Source organism: Struthio camelus, chromosome 14 (genome assembly GCF_040807025.1).
Source record: "Struthio camelus isolate bStrCam1 chromosome 14, bStrCam1.hap1, whole genome shotgun sequence".
Taxonomy (NCBI): Eukaryota; Metazoa; Chordata; class Aves; order Struthioniformes; family Struthionidae; genus Struthio; species Struthio camelus.
In genome coordinates this window covers 16,237,501-16,257,463 of record NC_090955.1, presented here as the reverse complement: position 1 = coordinate 16,257,463, position 19,963 = coordinate 16,237,501, and the positions used below count along the sequence as shown (strand labels likewise).

Here is a 19,963-nt window from a genome sequence, read left to right as displayed (position 1 = left end):
TGCAAATTTTACAATGTAAGGTCATGGTTGTAACAAACTGAAATTTTAATTTTGATGTCTAATTTCATATATTACAGCTCCTAATAAGAAAAATCTGCTGACGTTTCACTCTTAGTAGAAAAATAATTTCTCTTAATGAGAAATCCACTTCAGATCAAAAGCAAACTCTTTATTCTACATCGACATAACAAAAATTAAGATTCCTTTAGTCTCTTGACAGTAAGTTTTCAAAATCAACATACATTTTTATAGACAAACATGTCTTTGAGACTCTAAAAAAATTAATATTCTGTGGTTCTTAAACAAAAGCATGCATCACAACGGAACTGCTACATCTATAGCTTATATAATTTGAGGTATATAACTAAAAATGATGGCAAAAAATGAACTATAAAAAGCAAGCTGAAGGACTTATTTCTAGAAATCCCCATTCTTGCAGTCCAAATACTTTTCAAATTAAATTTTTGCTGGAATTATATTTTCCTCTCCAACATAAAATATATCTCTCATATTCATCCTCGCTTGTCTCCTGGTTTTCTAGTGTTCACAATTAGCTTTTCATAGAAGTCTGCATTAAAAAAAAAAAAAGAAGATTTTCTAAAGGGGATATGCACCCAAATTAATAGATTGAATCTGTGCTTTAATATACTTTCAACTGACTGAGAGATTCGACTTCCCTCAGCCCTAGCAACCTTTATGGACAATGGCAGAAAGTGGGAAAGGGAGAATGCTGAAATCACACTTGTTCTGTGAATTAAGGATTGTCTTGAGAGTCCTTATATGGTAAAGAGTGAAATTATTTCCTTATTCTACAATGGGTGCAATATAAGCTTTCTTCAGTCTTGGTGATAATTGGCTTCATCAGCCACTTGTGTGGGCATGCCAACTCTGAAAGCTTATCATCACTAATACTACTTACGAACAACGGTTTCCAAACTGCTAAACTTCTCCGAATTTTAAAGATCGTGCCTTAATAATAACAATTCAGCAAATCAAATATTGTTCTCATTATTGGGAAAATAGCAAGCCAACTGTAAAGGCGATAATCATGAACGTTTTCTAGAGACCCTAGTTCACTTCTCTAGGCTCTAGATCTATTTCACCAGCGTGCTGAAAGGTCAGCAGCCAGCCCACTCGCCCGCTCTGCTAATATCATGCAAACAGACTTGACCTGCCCTGCCTAATCCTGCAGCCATGGCATGAGGGAGATAACCGGAGTGAGCGGAGCAGCAGTCACTCCTGGCACAAGCAATTGTTTGGGGAGTTTTGTCACTTTGGCTTGATTAGGAAAGCGTCCAGATTGCTCTTACATGCACTGTCAAAAACACAGGACAGAGCTGTCGGTGTTGAAGACGTTACGCGTAGAGCTTTAAAACTATGGACAAGAATAAGAAATGGAGGTACTTTAATAATTTATTTGGATGTTCTACTCATTCTAACAATGTCCTATTTTTTTAATAGCAATATGACATTCAAGATGGCTCATTTTACCCATATGAGCTATTAAATTCATCTAACCTTGGGCCATTATGCACCATACCAACAACCAAGGCAAGCTTTCAGCCAAATCTGTCTTATTCCAATACCAATAGAAATGATTGCAATGTTCCAGAAATTTAATCTCAGATACTATTCCTTTCAATACATGACTACAGCAACGTAAACTGCATTCTGACAGGAATAACACATGATAAATTATAACAACGTTGTAATTATAATGTCCAGAATTTGTACAAAACAAACAAACGTGGAAAAACATGTATTTACAAAGACTGCACCTGCAAGGTTCATCTCCATCAGCCTTTCAATTTTCAACATCAATTTTAAGTGGAAACAGAAAATAATTCCATTATCTAGACTATTCATTTTCTTAGCAGAACAAGGGCTTCAGTTTAGGTGGCAAAAAGTATCCTTGAGTTATCTTACAATCATGTTACTCTTAACTCCTGCTCTGCTAGAACATCAGAAAGTAGGAAAAAAGACCCAGAAAGTAGTTTGCATAATCACTTTTACTCCTCAGCAACACTCCTGAGAACTAAAACCAGTTTTCCTCTAGTCTAATACAAGGAGGAGAAAGGCACTGGTAATTCAGTTCTGCCTGAGCAACTCCCACAGCTGAGCTAGATGAGCAGAGACAGCAAACTCTTGTGCTCACAGAGCCAAATCAAGCTGTTAGCTCTCAAATTGCTGTGCAAAATAGAAAAGTTTATCTGTTCTTTTTGCTTTTGCTGAAGTCTACTTTAAACAAAGATACACTTACAGCTCTTCCTAATGAACATAAAGACATTTACTATTGTTACACGTATTTTCAGAAATCTGTATAGGTCTGGGAGGTAAATTAATTCTTTCCCCTAGGGAAGAAGGCCTATGGTGTGAATTCTCACCTATGATAATCTTGCCTGCACTAGAGGACAGGACTAACTGTGAGTTCAGTCCGAAGGACAAGCTCTGCCTACTATCACCTCTTGATTATGCCACCTTTGCAGCACTCCTCCACGTGAAAAGAAAGAGCAAACAAGGTATTTGTCAAGGTACTGGTATATAACAATACTAGATGAATTACACTGGCATTTGAACAAAAGAGTCTGAGAGAAACGTCTGGTTTTAAATTGGAAATAAATATGTGCCTGGAAAATAAACATCTGCTCTGCACACCCAAAACAGATGAACAATGCTGACAAGCAGCCGAAAATTATGTTATATTTAAATAACATCATAAACTGCTATTAAAATATTGTGCAGCTGCAGTTAACAGAATTTGCTAATTACTTAAAAAATAACACCAAAAATCCTTTTCTCCAGTTTTATGTGAAAAAGAAGAACTCAAGATTCTTTTTAAGGCTCCTTATTTGCAGGAAAGAAAAAAACATATAACTAAAAAAAGCTAGAACACGAGTCACACTCTTTCGTTTGTTACCACATGCAACATATGCATCCATATACACAGAAGCCTTATATACGTACAACCTGTACAAGCATGATATGACATTTAAAATCAAATCAGAAAGCAAACAAACAACAAAGGGTTATAGTTATATTCAGGTACACGAAGCTTGCTTTCCTTTAAATGTTAATGGTACCGCAGTGCCCACCATTTTATTTCAGATCTGTTGAATGTTCAACTTCTCTCTGCTAGAAAGCTTTATCTTTTTAAAAAGCTTATCTTTTTAAACAAAATACAGATTATTCGTTGTGGATATCAGTAATTTTGCATCAGCCCTGAACTACTCTGTACAGCAGGATACGAAAGTTTCCTTTTAAAGAACACAAATTTACCAATAAGAACAAAAAATTATTTTGGAGATTTTATTCCTGGCAAGTAGAGTGACTGGCTTGTAACGTAGCCGATAAGACTACTGGCAATAAATCAAATCAGACAGTCTTTGATTTGGGGCAACAGATACCAAAGCAACACAGAGAGTAAAGTATGACAGTTTTAATAACACATTAGTCCACATCTTCACTTACGTGAGTAACTTTCGTTCTTCTTAGCAGGCAGCCCCTCTGCAGTTAACAGATTTGCTGCAGTAAGAGCTGGGGACATGAGCCACATTTTCTCCAAGTGACCCACCAGACCTGAGGCTCTTATGCTGCCACAGCAGTGTCAAGGGGCCACAGAGCTCATGAGCTACCGATTAAGCACAGCTTCAAAGGCAAGCTCCCAAAAAAGCAGATATGCACTGATCAATAACTAACATCTAGTGACAACATAGTATTTACTCATAACTGAAAGAGAATTAAGAAAAATAAGCTAAACTTTTCTTCTTAAACATCAGTTCTTAAACATCAAAATCAACCTATTTTATGGAAGTTTGTCCGTCAGATTTTTTCAGACAGACTGCACTTGTGGCATAGAGAGGCTTTATACTCCTTATTAAACATCTGCTGCTTCTTTTAAAATTTCACTAAAATATTTTAGTTTAATACGTAGTCTCATTTTTTCCATGCATATTAATCAATTATATTCCAGTGAGACTGTGTAATTAATCTGTGGCAAACATTTTTAAGTAACAAATTTTCTTACTTGTTCTGGAAAGATATTACAGATTTCTTGCAGGGATTTTTGAGATGATATAATATATAGCAGATTAATACCAGTTTAGAGAATTTTTACCCACTGAACACAGAGAACTGGTTAAACAGATACAGAGACATACAAATAAATTCCTTTTAAAGTTTTGGACCTACCCACATCTCCAGCCATAACAGGCTATGAAAAAATTAAACCATTAGACAGTTTCTCGTTGTTCATTGCATAGGAGAAAACATTTTTTACATGGTTTACAGATACATTTTTCAAGAAACATATAGTACAATGCAGTTTAAAATGAAACAATAAAAAACAGACTGCAACTTTAAAGAAATATAAAAGATTGTTTCTCACCCCTCAAAACAAAACTGGAACTTTGGTTTATAGGAACGGCTATGCCCATATACCCTCCTCATCATCCTGTGTGCCAGACATTAGGAGATGCACAGAGAAGATGTTAGCATTGGAATGAAAGAAGAAAAGGTTAGTTACTTTGATGCATGTTAAGATATACTTATCTTGGCTGTTAAAAATATGATTTTTTCAATACAAGCAAATGAAAACAATAGAACAAGTTTGTGTTGCATATACAAGAATCTGCATCTATAGCAACCAAAAAAACAGGAACAATGACACAAACATTTTCCCTCCCAGTTAAAACAGTGTGTAGGAAGTAGATTATAAGATTAAATATTAAAAGATTATCTATCTTTAATTGCACGCAATTCAAATCAACATTGATAGCAGAAATAGATTAAACCTTGTAAGCAAGCAAAGAAGTAATTACTATAATCAAATAGCTTTACATTCCGTAAGGTTAAAGGATATTAAAAAAAAAGCCACAGATTCCAAAAAAATCTGTCATTAGTGAAGTTCACTTTTCTAACATGCTATCAATCAAATCTATCATTTAAGCAATACTTAAATGCTGCATATTGTTGAATACTCCCAAAATTTCTTTTTTCATTTTAGCATTGTTAGGTTTATTCATTTATTGAGAGTTTTAACAACAGATAACATAATGGCAAACACAAAAAATTATAATAATTCCATGAATTTGTATTAACAAGGATTATCTTAGTGTAGATATGCTCCAAAAAGAAGAGTATTCTTTACATTTATTATAAACTTGAGGTTAAAAAACATAATAAAAAACACAAAATAAACCAGAGGAATTAAATGTTCTTCCCTGGATATGTCTACTGAAGATTATGTTTTTTATAATTCTTAATATGCGCACACATGGATGCACACATATATATCTGTACAGAAATCTCGTATGTCTCAAGTGTATTTGGTTAATGAATGGTTAGATACACATTAATATTCAGTGGAAGCTAAAATATAAACTTAATTGTTTATGTGCCAAATTCTGATGTGATGTTAAGCTTTCAGAATATAAAGGTGCACAACACAATATTTTTTCATTTACCTCAGCATTTGAAAATCAAATAAATCTTGTCATTTAAAATTCAGCCATTAACATTTTAGAAATATAAAAAAAAGACATTCTGTAGTTTCAAAACTTTGAGAGTTACCTGGTGTAACATATTGCTAGCACTTAATTAAATCTAAAAACTAAATAAAATGAGTGGCAATTAATTATGATTGAAACAGACAGGAATTTTAACCTGAAAATATACACTGCTAGTATCACTACTGTTCCTAGTCCATTCTAGGAATAAAAAAGAGCTCCCAGATGTCAACTGTTATTAAAAACCAGATGTTAAGATAGATGTCTTGCCTGTTGCTGAATTAAATAAAGAAATCTGACAGTCCACTATAAACTTAGCTATCATTTAACACAGAAGAAATGTGGGTACATTTTTTTTACAGTTAACTTGGAACATGTCTTAGTTATAAGGTCTGCACAACTCCAACAGAAAGCAAAGAAACTGCAAGCCCTGAATATTCTTACTTCTTTTCGAAACAAAGGGCCAGATTCTTTAAAACTTCCAATGAGCTCGATTTGCCTCACGGAAAATATGAGTGTTTCCCACTGACTTCTACAGGAGTTACTTTTATTCAGGCCTACTAACTTTAATTGAATTGACTTTGAAGCTGACAAGAGTTTTGCCAGAGTAAAGGTTGAAGAAAGACTGAAGGATTTCATTTCCACTGAGTAGTTTGATCCTATTTCACTAACAGAACACATTAGGTTAATCTTTGGTGATATCTTTAAAAACAGCAGAAATCAACAAAGTGGGGAACTCTGTATGTTTCCAAATGATTCTTTCTAACGACATACAGCTGTTCTGCTGTTTAGTGTATTATAATTCTTTAAAAAGCCAGATACTCATTTTTACTTCATTTATTTGTGTGCTTTCTCTTTTTGGCAGAGTTCTAGAAGAAAATCAAATATTGTCAAATGTTTTTAAAAAGTATTACGGGAAATTACAGACTACATAGTTTGACACTGATCCTGCTATACAATAAGCAATAAATTAAAAGCTGGAGCCTAGTTCATGTCAATTAGCATAGCTTTATGGAGTATTGGTCCTGTCAAAATTACTTGCTATCTTTTTTATTAGATAGTCTTTTTGATAAGGTAAGTGCTTTGAAATAATATGCTGAGATTTCTGTAAGGCATTTGACTTGGTCCCACATGGCATGGGGTCAGCAAAATTAGCTCTATATAAAACAAACATTGCTTATATTCAATGGGTTAAAATAATTAACTCAGGTAATGCAAAAAATAATTATTGCTGGAGAAGGAAGGGGACCTGCAGAAATCTATTCTCATCCCAAACTTGTTCTATATTCCCGTGATCTAAAAGAAAATATGAAGTCTGATCCAGTCCTACCTGGAAAAGTGAACGTATTTGGGATCAATTGAACAACTGTTATCAGCTGCACACGCATATGACTAAAATCACCAGTACGGTGTCATCATCTGAAAGTCTATATGGCAAACTTGGAAGATGGGACTGTATCTGAAAACATGGATACTAAAAATAGCTTTACAGGTCATGATGGAAGTGAACATTCAGCTTGGTTTTGAATTTAAAAGGACAAATACAAGCAGAGAAATAATTATTAAAAAAGAATACTGTATCTCTAATGCAGCCATGAGACCATTATAAAATTACCCATCTAATGCTAGTGCCACAGTCTTAACGAAGGTTTGAAAAAACTGTAACTAGTTCAGGATAGAGCTACAGAAAATATTGAAAAATAAGTTTGCAGTGAAAAACAGAATTCAGTCTACTTGGTCTCTCAGGAAATAGTAAAAGATGACTTGATGACTATTAACTAACAGTCAGAAAAGCAGATAGCTCCTTTCTCTAGTAGAAAAAGCTACATAGAGATCTATAGGACATAGACTGGAAATACGGTGCATATATTTCAATAGCATATCTAAACTCAGTAATGCTTTAGCAAGGCACCATCAATTCTGGATGACTTGGAGCTTTTATATCAAGATTGAGTCACTTTCTAAAAGATATGTCTAACTGCTGTCAAAAAAATCACCGATTTAATGAAGAAATTATTGGGTGGTCAGGCCTAGATCATGATTATGGTCTGCTTCAGCTTTAACATCTACAAATATGACCGAAATCCTCTTTCACTTCTTTTCTCACATCTTTTTTAGTGAGAACGTCTGTGCCACGATCTTATTCTTTACATAACGATTTTAATTATTTTCCAATTTTAGTTAATAAATTCATAAAAATTAATTAAACACTGTGATCTATTATGATGGCCAACTGAATAGAAAAAAAAAAGCTTTCATTGGGTTTTAATTTTTTAATACTAAAAACAACCTCATAGCCAGTCCCAACATATTGTCTTATTTTAAAAATTTGTATCTCTGCAACTTGATTAACACCTACTCCAGAAAACTTGTTCATATCTGCATTTTCAACTCCACACCCTGATTCTTTATAGAAGATAAATAGCATTTTATTATTTACACTGACATAAGCAGAGCTCACCAACTCAGCACCCCTATCAAAAACGCCCAGCCTTTTATAATTATGTGCTCTATTATGTATTATGTCAATGTTCGTAAGAGTTAATTATGGCACTTCTTAATGCTAGGTAATGTACTGACCTCATTTTCATTAAAGAAATCAGATGAAACCAGAGAACCATAGCTTCATTTTTAAAATCATTATAAATGCTGACACTTTTTAATTTAGCAGAAGCCAGAACGTACAGATGCAAGATCTTTAAGGAATATTAAAAGAACCCATGATTTTTTGCTATTCTCACTATGCATACAGATTGTTTTCAAGTTGGCACTACTTCCTCCAAGTGGATTCGACCAAAATTAGGAGATGAGACTCTCTACTATTTTAGTCATTCTGTAGTCTGTTACTATACTGAGAGGCAGCTATTTAATGGTGAACAGCATCAGTTAGTGTTGTAGATCGTACATATTTTCCTGTATGAACAACTACCCAAAAGCACTGGCTCTTAAAAATCAGGGCTGTAGTTTTCATTGTTTTAACTTAGAAACTCTTCAGTCAAGAAGCTAAGGTTTGGTACCTCAATGCAAGCAGATAATGTAGGACAGTAAAAAATTCTTCACTGATGTTCTGAGACGAATTATTTTCATTACCTATTCTTACATTCTTGACATGCTGTGAAGCAAAATAAAAGCTGCAGTTATGCCTTATCATTTATTAATATTGGATCAGAGGCTTCCAGCAGCATGCTTAGTCTTTCATATCAGTGTGTATCCTAGAGAATCATTAATCTATGGCTCTTTCAAACAATAAACCATAATCAAGCAATTTTTGATTAATGTTTGTGTACATTAACTGCTTTTTAAAATCTTTCATTGGTTTGTGGGGTCAAGAATAGCGTTTAAATGACAGAAACTACACAACAAAATCTGAATTACAGACATGAAAGAAAAAAAATTCAAGAACTATCAGTGGAATTCGTAAATTAATATACAGGCTTAATTATCATAAAATTGCTACAAATTCAAAATAGTTAAGATATTGAATGGTAGGTATTTATGGATTGACTCCCAAGTCCTTAATTTGGCATGCCTATAGATACAGTATAGTGGTATTATCTCAAATGATATCAAAGCCTTTGTGCATGGGGTATTTATAAATTATTAATTCCTTGATTTTATCTCAGCTTTTTGCTAGTCCTATTTTCTCTCTAGGCTATTTCTCACCACATCTGCTAACAGTGCTCAATATCTTTAACAGAAATATTTGCTGTTGCTAAATACAGTTGACAGTTCTGATCCAAATGCCACTAAACCTAACGTCAAAAACTCAACTGGTTCCAAAGTAGCAAAATCAAGAACTTAAAAGATTAGTGCTTAGAAAACACTGTATAAAAATGTAGAAAGCTCTAACAAAGAAGTCTTATATATATTTTAATACTGAAGTATGTCTCAGTACCAGTTTTACAGCAATGTTTCACAGCCTTCAGTTCATCAGTTTCAGTAGTAAATTTGAGACAGTGGCCTTGAGAAAAATGACCTATATTACACTACAGGCTAGAAACAAAAGATGACTTTAATCACGGTCTACATGATTAAGTATGTCTAAAAATTGTTAATTCATTCCATGTCAGAAATTATAAGCCTATTCATAACTGCTCTGCATAGTTTTGATTACTGATGAATGCAAACTAATTGTAAAAGGTTATATTTAGCAGTGTGTTAACATAACAACAGCTCTATAGAGTAATACAGCTGGTGCTGAGGACCGGCAACTACAGTATACACATTTTTGGAGGTGTACTCTGAATTAGTTCTGGTCTGACTCTGGAGACTGAATTCCCACTAGCATTTTGACTGTGTCAGGTGACCTCCTGCAATGCATCTTTCTGTTCTGCAAAGGAATCCAGTGTGCGCACTCCAACACTGCTTCCAGATACGAACCACAGTGCAGTAAGTGAGAATTATCAGGAAATTTGCTTCAAATATGCATTCATGATCAGAACTAAAATATTAATGTAGATTCACTTAAAGATGCAAAATTTGCCATTACTATGAGGCCTATTGGTGTACTACCAAAATTACCAAATGTGCAGAATATAGTGAACCAGCCTGACTCCAAAAACAAACAGCAAATACTTTCATGAAGTTAAAGTACTGCACAGAGGTCCACGCATTAATAGCATGCAAGTATCTTTATAAAATCCATTCTTTAAATAAAATAATTATAAAATACTAACCTTTTAAGCAAAAGCTTTCACAACACAGCCTACAGTAAAACTTGATGGGTTAAGCTTTTCTGGCTGTCTTCCCACAGTAGAAGACCCTGCCTGACAAGGCTCATCACACTTCCTTTTCATGTGCCGGCATGCTAAGAATTAATGTCTTTACTTCAGTTTAATAAATCTAGTGATAACCTGCTCATCTCTTGAAGTAACTTTCTGATGACTGATTTACCCTAGTCTCCTTATTATCTGTGGCTACTAATGGTTCATTAAACATGTAACTACTGGCTCTGGACTGTGAAACTGTCCTACTTACAGCAAACAATTACATTTACAGATACTAATTTCCACTTGTGACACAGAAATCTGCCTGCTAAGTAATGACATTTCTTTCAGTTCAAGAACTTATCCTAAAATCAGAATCTTTTATAGCTTAGGGAGACTTTTATCTGCTACTCCATTTATAGGAAACACACAAGAGCAAATGTAGCTGAGGACCTAATCTCACAAGCTCTCCATACACAGAACAATTAACTACAGAAGCGTTTTGTGCATGAATGACTTGAAGAAATAAGCCTGTAACTGGAAAAGGAGAGAGTCACAGTGGATTCATTCTAGGTTTTGGTGCAGAGAGTTTTAGAAGGTCTTTATTTTATGCTTCCCTTGTATATTTAGAAAGCTGAATAAATCTTAAAAATTGCTTCAGCATTATAAATTTATGTCACAGGACTATTTTCAAACCTATCCATAACAGAAGGGGAACACAACTAACCATGCAACATCCAATTATGCAAATGACTATAAACACATCTCACCATTTATCCTATTTTTATATAGTTAAGTTATAGACAAACATAATACCGATGATGAGGGGAGGGAAAGGGCTGTTTCTGACCACTTGCTTTACAACACCCAGACTAGCATTAACATGAATAAGATGTTTCTTCAGATACTCATGCATTTTAAAGCTTTATCAGTAGATGAAGCGGAAACCCAATGCCCCTTACAAGAAGTGGTCCGTGAAATCAGATTTGCAATGCAAAAATTTATAGTCCCCTTTGTAGTGAAAGCCTGTGACATGTTATCTCACTTAAGTAACCAACTTTAAAAGCTCCAGATATGCAACTTTTGTTATCAAGTTACTGTCTCCCAGAAATGCATTTTTGGCTCTTTCAGCTGGTCTAAAGACCTATTTCAGACTATGATGGTGGCAGCTAATTTTTCTAGTAAGAAATATAAGATAAATGTAAACCTCTATATAAGTGTTGTATATTCTAACACACACATTCAGGGGAAGTGAGGGGGAGAGGTTTCTACAGCTAAACATGATCTCAAAAAATTCTTCCATATGTGGAAAGGACTGCAAAGCTAACATATAAATATAGATATATATAAATATACACACTGAGCAGTATGTATACATTTATATCACATTCATTAAACCTCAAAACATAAAATAAATTCATTTCTGTAAGCAAAGGAGAGGTATAACTTTTCAATATACAAAATCCATCTCCTGGAGGTATCATAGACAGCAAAACCTATGTTCTACTTATACTTCTACTACACTTCCAGTTTAGCTGATCTCTTAGTCAAAATATAGATTTAATATAATTTAAAGGTTTATGAAAATTCATATGGCTATAATAAAATTACAATTAAGATATAGGAATAACAAAAGAATTAATAAATATTACATACTTCTATTGGCTTTTACTTAAATAACATAAAAACTTGTCTGGAGTATACTGTCTATAACTGTGAAACTACAGTAGAGCAAAATCAAGAACCAGAATTGCTCTGAATGAACAATTCAGACTCAGAGTAGAACTTTAGCAACGTTCAAGGCTCTTTAGGCCAAGGTTTTGGTTTGTTCTGTTACAGACACAATGTAATCTACAATGAAGTTTAGGTTTGAAACCAATCATATTATCCTCAAAATGTGGGCAAGCTAATGTGAAAGACTATTTCAGTCTTCTTTTTAGGTTAAAGTAAGTATTAATACCTTCATGGATGTCAGAGGCAGCAATAATTCTCTGCATCTGTTGAAATACACATATGATAAAACTTACTGGCTTCAGGGAAATGCTCAATCAGAAATGATATCCTAATTAAAAGAGAAGCATTTGTCATTCAGTAGCATATTTAGAATAAACAATTTATTTATTTAGAATAAACAATAACCATGATAACCGCATACAATTTAACAGGAAAACTGACTTTTTAATTGTGAGCATAGTAAAAGTATGATTTTATTGCGCTCAGTTCAACAAGTCTGAACAATGTGACAGGAAATAAAATTTCCTTGTTTCAGAGGAAGAATATGCCTAACAAAGATGAAAAATTAGAGAAAATATTTTAAAATGTGAAAGTATTTATGTGACTAAATTTGCACTGCACTCCTGAGATCCCAAAGCACTAATTAATTCAGCACAATTCTAATTATTTACAGTAGATATGCCTGGGATTATTTATACTGAATGTACTGACAAGCAAACCTTGCCCTACCCAAATTCCTAAATAAAATAAATCCATGTGACTCCATGAGCTTAGTGCAGGCTCAGCACTGCGCTAATGCAATTGCGTGCTTCCTTGCAGCTTGAGGCACCAGCAGAACAAGTTCACGTACATTTAGTGAACAGACAAGAGCAAGCTCACACCTGCCCAAATACAAAGTGTAAACACACAGGATAAAGAAACATATAGAATATTAAACAAAATCTGGGTCAGAGAGGGAGCCAATAATTCTAACTTACTGCATTAAACAGTTATATCATATCACTTCTTTTACATACTGTCACTGATTATTTGGTTTTTTCCCTCATTTTTGTTTCTTCCTTCCTGAATAATTAAAACAGAAAGGTTTAATGCTGATTGCAGAAAACACTCAGACATGATACTTCATTTTTCCAGTTACTAAACCTATGCTAAGATTGGATTTTCTATTCACAATATAAAAGAATTTAAAGAATTTTACAAATAATTATGGTTATTTTACTAAGCTAAACTAATTTGTTTTGTCTTACATTTTTCATCCTTCTAAATTGTAGTTTGCATTTTTTAAAGAAAAACCCCACTTTCAATATTGCAAACCTATTCAGAAGTTTGAGGTTGGCAGTCGTCCAGTATTACCACAGAATTTAATGCATTGTGCTTACAGCCAGGGCTGCCAAAATACACATAGTAGCATCCACTCCTTTTGCCTAAAATTATGTATGATCAATGCAGTGATTTCCAGATCAGGATCCAGACACTGAAAAAGTAGACACTGTTTGACTATCTTGTGGCTCTGATTTCAGTCATCTACCTCAAACAAAATACCATCTGAACTGTTCAGAGTTGCTCACGTATCTTCTTTCAGCAACTCTAAAAATATTTTAGAGTTCCAGCTGATGAACGAAGACCTACTGCCAAGACTAGTCACCACTTCACTCTTTTTGAGAGCATGCGGTCTTCCTCAAAAAGTTGATTTTTAATGGCTTACTCCTACTTTATAACCTTCAGATTGTTGTCAAGTTTTGTGCAACATTACATATGATTTCTTTTCTCTGATTAATGAATTTACTGGCATACTTTTAAAACACTACGTGAATTTAATACTAAGACAGCCATCAGATAGACATTTCTTCTAAAGAAGGTTAGCTTCCCTAGTGGACAATAGCAGAAAGGCAAGCTTCGCTTATACATGTTGCCCCATCAGTGTTTTCATGAGGAGGACTTCTCTTTTTGATGCAAGGGTAGTTCAGGAACATTAAACCACCTTTTTAGCTTCTTTGCCGAGATTTCAGAGTAACGAAAACTATGATGGTGAGTTTGCGATAAAGGACTTCTAAAGAGGACCACCTTGTAGAAAGCATCAAAAATGCTGAGTATAGGAACACAATCTCAATGTAGCCAGGCTGGATTAGAAGATGTAAAAGGACATGCTAGATGCTTACAATAGCATGTGACATTCCATCCTCAATTACAGCTTCTAAGAATAGGGCCAATTTTCTGGAAAGCAGCCAGCTCCTAGGGTCTTACGATAAGCCCTGTGATACTCATATTTTTTTTTAAATCCATATCGTCTTAATGAGAATATCATCTTTCATCATAAAACAAAATTAAAACATATTCGTAGCCTTGGTGACCACGGAGTAAAGCACACAACTGTGAATCAACTACCGCTAGGGAATTCAGGAAACTCTTACGAAATGAGAAACACCTGAAAATTTCATCTTTAAAAATTTCCAGAACTATGGGCAGCAAGAATATTTGATAGCTCTTATAATCATCAGTATTGGTAATAAAATCCTGAAGTATGAAAATTCTTTGGATGTCATACCTTCAGTTTTCCACTGTGTGGATGCAGAACCAAAGTCTTCCATATGTTGTCTCATATAGTATAACTTCCTATTAAGAATACCTTCAAACTAAGTGTATCCTAGACACATACATGTCACCTGATTTCCTTTAAGTCCCTTTTTTATATAGAGAGGTTATCTTTAATTTAAATGGTCAAGTACAGTTTCTACCACATAGTCCATAAGCAACACTTGCTGGAAGCCTCAGATCACATAGCAAAGATCTCATGAATTTTAACAAGTGATAGTAAAATACTGTTTGTTATGTAGAGACGATTCCATAGATGGAGATTTGTCACAGTTGCCAGGACTAATTTAGAGAGAGCAGTGATTCATAGGTCAATATTCCTACATTAGGTGGAGATCTTGTAACAACATTTCTTCTCAAACACATGATGAGTAGGATTCAGTCTGTCACTTTGAAACCTGTATTTTATTCCATCTCTCCCTGACATGAGGTTAGCCCCGCCCTTAGCTGAAACATGAACGAAACAATAGTTGCTTCCTTTTTAAGTTAACATGAGGCATGAGGCTTTTGGAACATAAAATGCCCAGGAAAATTAACTGTAAGTGAATATAGGTGACTAGAAACAGCGGTCTATTGGCCTGAAGCTCAGAATAGGATATAAACTTGGAGGGACAGAAAGGAGATTAGAAAATCAAAGGGAGTAAAGATGTACCGATGTGACGAGGCTTGCGGTTAGTGAAACAGAATTCCCTACTGTGTAATAATTTATAGGCCTCTTATGATATATCATAACTACAAGAAAAGAATAAGGACTGCAACGCAGTAAGGTACCTTTGGGGGGAGAATAGGAACGCGCTGTCTCCTATCAACTTTCAACAGTAACAGCAGTTTACTTCAAAAGCACACATTTAAATAACAGGCACTTCCTCCAAGACGTTTTCAATACAACCAAGAAAAGTCCTGCTAAGCAGATTAGCAAATGGGGCCAAGTAAAAAAGGGCTGGCAGAAAAAAAGGTAAGTGTGCAGAGGTGAGAGCAAGGAGGGGCAGGGAGATGGCAAGCAGGCTCGGGCAGGGTGTGCCCTAGATTGTGGGGCAGGACAGCTTCTAAATCTGGAAGTTCAAATTTATATAACCAGTGGATTTTTGTTCCAAATAGATCTTGGATCCAATGATCCAGATTAGATTACTGTACTGCACTCTACCAGGAGCTGCATATTACAACCCCTCGAAAACCAAAGCTAGCACAGAATGGTTATTAAGCTTATTTTCACACTAGGAGTATTACACCCACACTCCAGGATACACACTGATTGCCAAAATGTTTCCAGGTGGAATTTAAAAACAATTGCCAACTCTTTCGCCAAAACTGAAGCGAACGAATTAAAGATTTTAGTGCAAAGCTGCAAAATTATCTTTTTTTCCAAGTTGTTTTAGAGACAAGTAAAAATGGCTAATATTGCAATCTTGTTAACATGGCAGCACTTAATCCTCAGAAATTTATTTATATCAAATAAAAATCAGAAGCACCAACACAACTAGGGAACACATCATGACTCACTGTAATATGGCCATGGGTATGGGCAGAGGAGAGCTGGTCTTCCTACTGCTTATGAAGGTCTCCTACATCTTCCCCAGAGCTGAGGTCCAGAAATACAGGGGCAAAAAGGCCGGCTACCTATAGCTCTCGCCTAAACAGTGGGGCAAAAAGAGAGGGGACAAACGCAAGAAGTGGCTGGAAACTTGGCTTTGCTCCCTACAAGCAGCTAGAAGACTTAATCACAGAAAAGAGAAAAAGCAAGTTACGTCTATTACATCTGAAAAAAAGATGCACAACGGATTCCTTCAAGAGAAGTCACAGATACTATCCCTTGCTACTTCTAGACCTATGCTGCTACATGCTGCCCACAGCAGAATGTGATATCAAGTACCAGTTTAACAGAAAACCATGATTATTAAAACAAAATGGCAATACTCAAACAAACAGCACCACATAAAAATAATGCATATTCTCAATAAGATGTGTATATATTTTTCTTCCAAAGGACTGGTGGTACATTATCCTCTTTAAAGAGGTTATACACACAGAGAAGCGTATATACAACGCTTTACAACACTAAATGGGAAATGTCTTATTCTTCCTTACGTATATGTACTCAAATACACATATGCACATTTTAGCCACAATATATAATAACATGCATGTATTTCTTTACTTAAATGTAGCAATATAAATTAGAAAAAAAAAGCAATAGAAATGAGAAATGTTTCAAAATTAATGTTCAAATATCTTTCTCAATAGAATTTCTAAGAAAATTAAATTAACTAAAGTACAGGGCATTTATGTTACAATATACACTTTTTTTTCCTACTACGTAATTTAAAATGACCTTTGATGATTTACAAGTTTATTATTTTCTCAATTTATTCTGTGGTTTCACACCACTGGCACTGTGTTGGAACACGGTCACCAAAACCACACATCTAGAATTTTGTGTGTAACATAGTATTGTGAATGGGAAATACAGGTTTGCATAATAAAACCATATGCCAATCAAATTGCTATAGAAAGTGTGTTGTATAGAATGGCAAATAACACAGCACGGACAATAAAAAATATTCATAACTGAAAATTGTAAGCACAAGCAATAACTAGAGTTCACTTATGGTTATCATTAACTGTGCTGTTCTCAGATTATTTCAGTAAGGATTTTCCTATGGATCTCCTACTTGCTTGCTCTGCAATTAAACATTTGCTAGGTTAATCCATTTTTTACACAGTCAGTGAAATTTAGGGAGGGAAGTACTTCAAAATAACACCCAGTTCAAACTCAAAGTACCAACACAAGATTAAGTAAAGCTAACCTATTCTTAAAAACCCTCAAGAAAGGAACTTCTATTACATCTGTATAAAAGAATGTCCCTGCTTCTTTCCACTTACAGATTCATTACATTCATGGTTAAAAAGTTATTTTTTTAATACCTAACCTAGCTATTCTTGGTATAAATTAAATACACCACTCCTAGTCTTTATCCAGTGGGCACTGGAGCACAATTGATCATCGTCTTCTTTATAACAACATTTTATGTATTAGAAGACTTATGTCTCCCCCTTAGTACCTTCTAGACTAAACAAAGCCAGTTCTTTAAGCCTGCCTCATAGGTCATGTTTTCTAAAACTCCTATCATTCTTGTTGCTCTCCTTTTGTCCTTTTCCAATTTCTCTATCTTTCTTATAGCATGATGCTCAAAACTGTATGCAGCTTTTCAGATGAGGTTTCACCAGTGTCCAAAAGTCTAGAATAATTACTTCCTGTTTCAGTCATCCAGTATTACATCCCAGAATCAGATCTACTTCATGATGATGGCATTGCACTGTAGCCATATGCTGTTTGCAGTCCAGGTTCTCTTTTTCCATGCTCTTGCCTCGTCAGCACATGTGACTTCTCCCTTCTGAACAGACTTGTCTTTACTGAATTTCAGATTACTGATTTTGGACCATCTCTCTGGTTAATGAGACTAGAGCAATCTATGGAGCAGTCTGTCTGCTTCCCTGTGCCTGCAGCTTCTTGCAGCTTAGCTCATTATCAGCAATATTCATATTCTTTCTGTTTCAACACTGAAAGAGCTCCCTGCTTCTATAGCCCTTCTTCCTACTCCAGATGAATCCACAATGCCTTTCCTCCTTGTCCTATCCTGACTAACTTCCTCCCTAAACTCCTACAGTTTTCAACCTTCATCCACTGCAGGAGGCTAAAGAGATCCACAAAAGGAAAATAAATTTTAAAATTTGAAAGTCATCTTCCTAATGACTTCCTCTCTAGCTGACAAGCTTACCATCCATTTACTAAGCATATTAATTCACAAATTGAAATGGAATAATGGCACCTAGCAGCAGCTGAGGTACACTACTGAAAGCATAGCTTGGCATAGATTTAATTTTTTTAAACTTTTAATTTTTTTAAACTTTTAATTTCAAAATAGAAGTTGTTTCTTGAAATATCACTTATACTAGGACTAGCTTCTTTTAATTGTATTTTCTGTGCTGAGGCATTTAAAATATACATACATATACACATGCACACAAGCACACATACACATATTTTTTACTGTAACAAAAAAGGATTCTGAAAAACATGGTCTCAGGCAGAAGGAGATTTAAAGGAAGAGATCAGACTGCTACTAGAATTTGAGATACCATTTTGGTGTGTACATATGTGTGTATATTCATAAATAAACATAATTCTTTAGAAAAAGTGTGGAAATAAAAACCAATCTCCAATGTTAAATAATTTTAAAGGACAAAGAGGTATACTTTAGGGTATACATGACCTATGCAACTTCTGTTTTTACCTGCAGCCATATTATGCAACCTATAAACCAACAACATCATCAGTGTCAAATCTCTTGTAGACTATATTACCCAAGCATAATTGTAAGATTGGTGTGGAACTGAAAACATTCAGAATTTGAGCTAGAAGACTATGTAGTCACAGAAACTCTAGCAGCTTTTCCATGGTGGGGATATGCTGGGGATAGCAACTGTATTTAAGTAACTGGGAAATACGTTGTGATTCAGAAAAGCACTCTCTGAACATGTCACTTGCCCACCTAGCACAATTTGGCAGTTGCAAGAAAAGGGAAATATCCAACTTAATTAGAAACAAGAGGATATTTGCTTATTTGAAAGAACCAAATACAAAACTAAATCAATTTAACCTGTTTGGAAACCAAAGTGATCATAGTTAACAAGCCCTCTCAAATAACTAGAAGGCAAAAGCTAAACTCACCAAGCAGCTCGTAAAGTTGCTTTCTTAAAAAAATACAATGTATTTCAAAACTCATTAGAATGTCACAATGAAGAAGAAAGAAAGTTGGAAAACTTCTGCTGTTTGTTGTTGCCATTCTGGTCTTCCAGCTCTATTTTCTAAAGCATCCCCATTTTCACCAGGACATTTTTCTGTTTATTGATAGGGGACAGAAACATGGTGAAAAAAGAGAGCCAGAAAACAGGAGGGAACAAGGAATTTTCTGCAAATGGCAGAGATCTGTAGTCCTTAACAGTCTCACAGTATAAATACATCCCGTAAACACTACTTTAAGCTAAAATGTATGAGCATAAATAGGTAATTTAAAACCCAAATATTTATTAATACTTTTAGTAACAGCAGATCAGTATTAAAGCTGTTTATCAGAAATACTCATAAAGACAAAGACACAATGGTGTATAATTTTATATTCTTAGTAATAGTACCATTATTTCCAATACAATAACTGCAATGCATATAATTAAAACAGATTCTATAGTTTTGGTGGATCTGATCTTTAAATTGTCCAAAAATTAGAAGTCCGTCATTTTTGTTTGGAAAGACACCTACTTCAAACATATCAAAACAATACAATTACTGGTTGAGTTGTCTGGTTTACCCAGACGGCTATTAGCCAGAACTACTGAGGATACACACTGGACACTGAGAATTTTTCTGCT

At 34.6% G+C, this 19,963-nt stretch overlaps 1 protein-coding gene across 16 annotated transcripts in view; it reads right to left on the bottom strand.

Annotated features, from left to right (window-relative positions):
* The window catches only part of ERC2 (ELKS/RAB6-interacting/CAST family member 2), a 551,724-nt gene that overhangs the window by 118,942 nt on the left and 412,819 nt on the right, over window positions 1–19,963 (bottom strand). For all 16 annotated transcript variants that reach the window (XM_068907565.1, XM_068907568.1, XM_068907571.1 and 13 more), the window contains one exon: window positions 4,385–4,450. In XM_068907565.1, coding sequence (XP_068763666.1) covers window positions 4,424–4,450 — 27 coding nt within the window. In that variant the 3' untranslated portion in view covers window positions 4,385–4,423. The remainder of the gene's footprint in view (window positions 1–4,384; window positions 4,451–19,963) is intronic.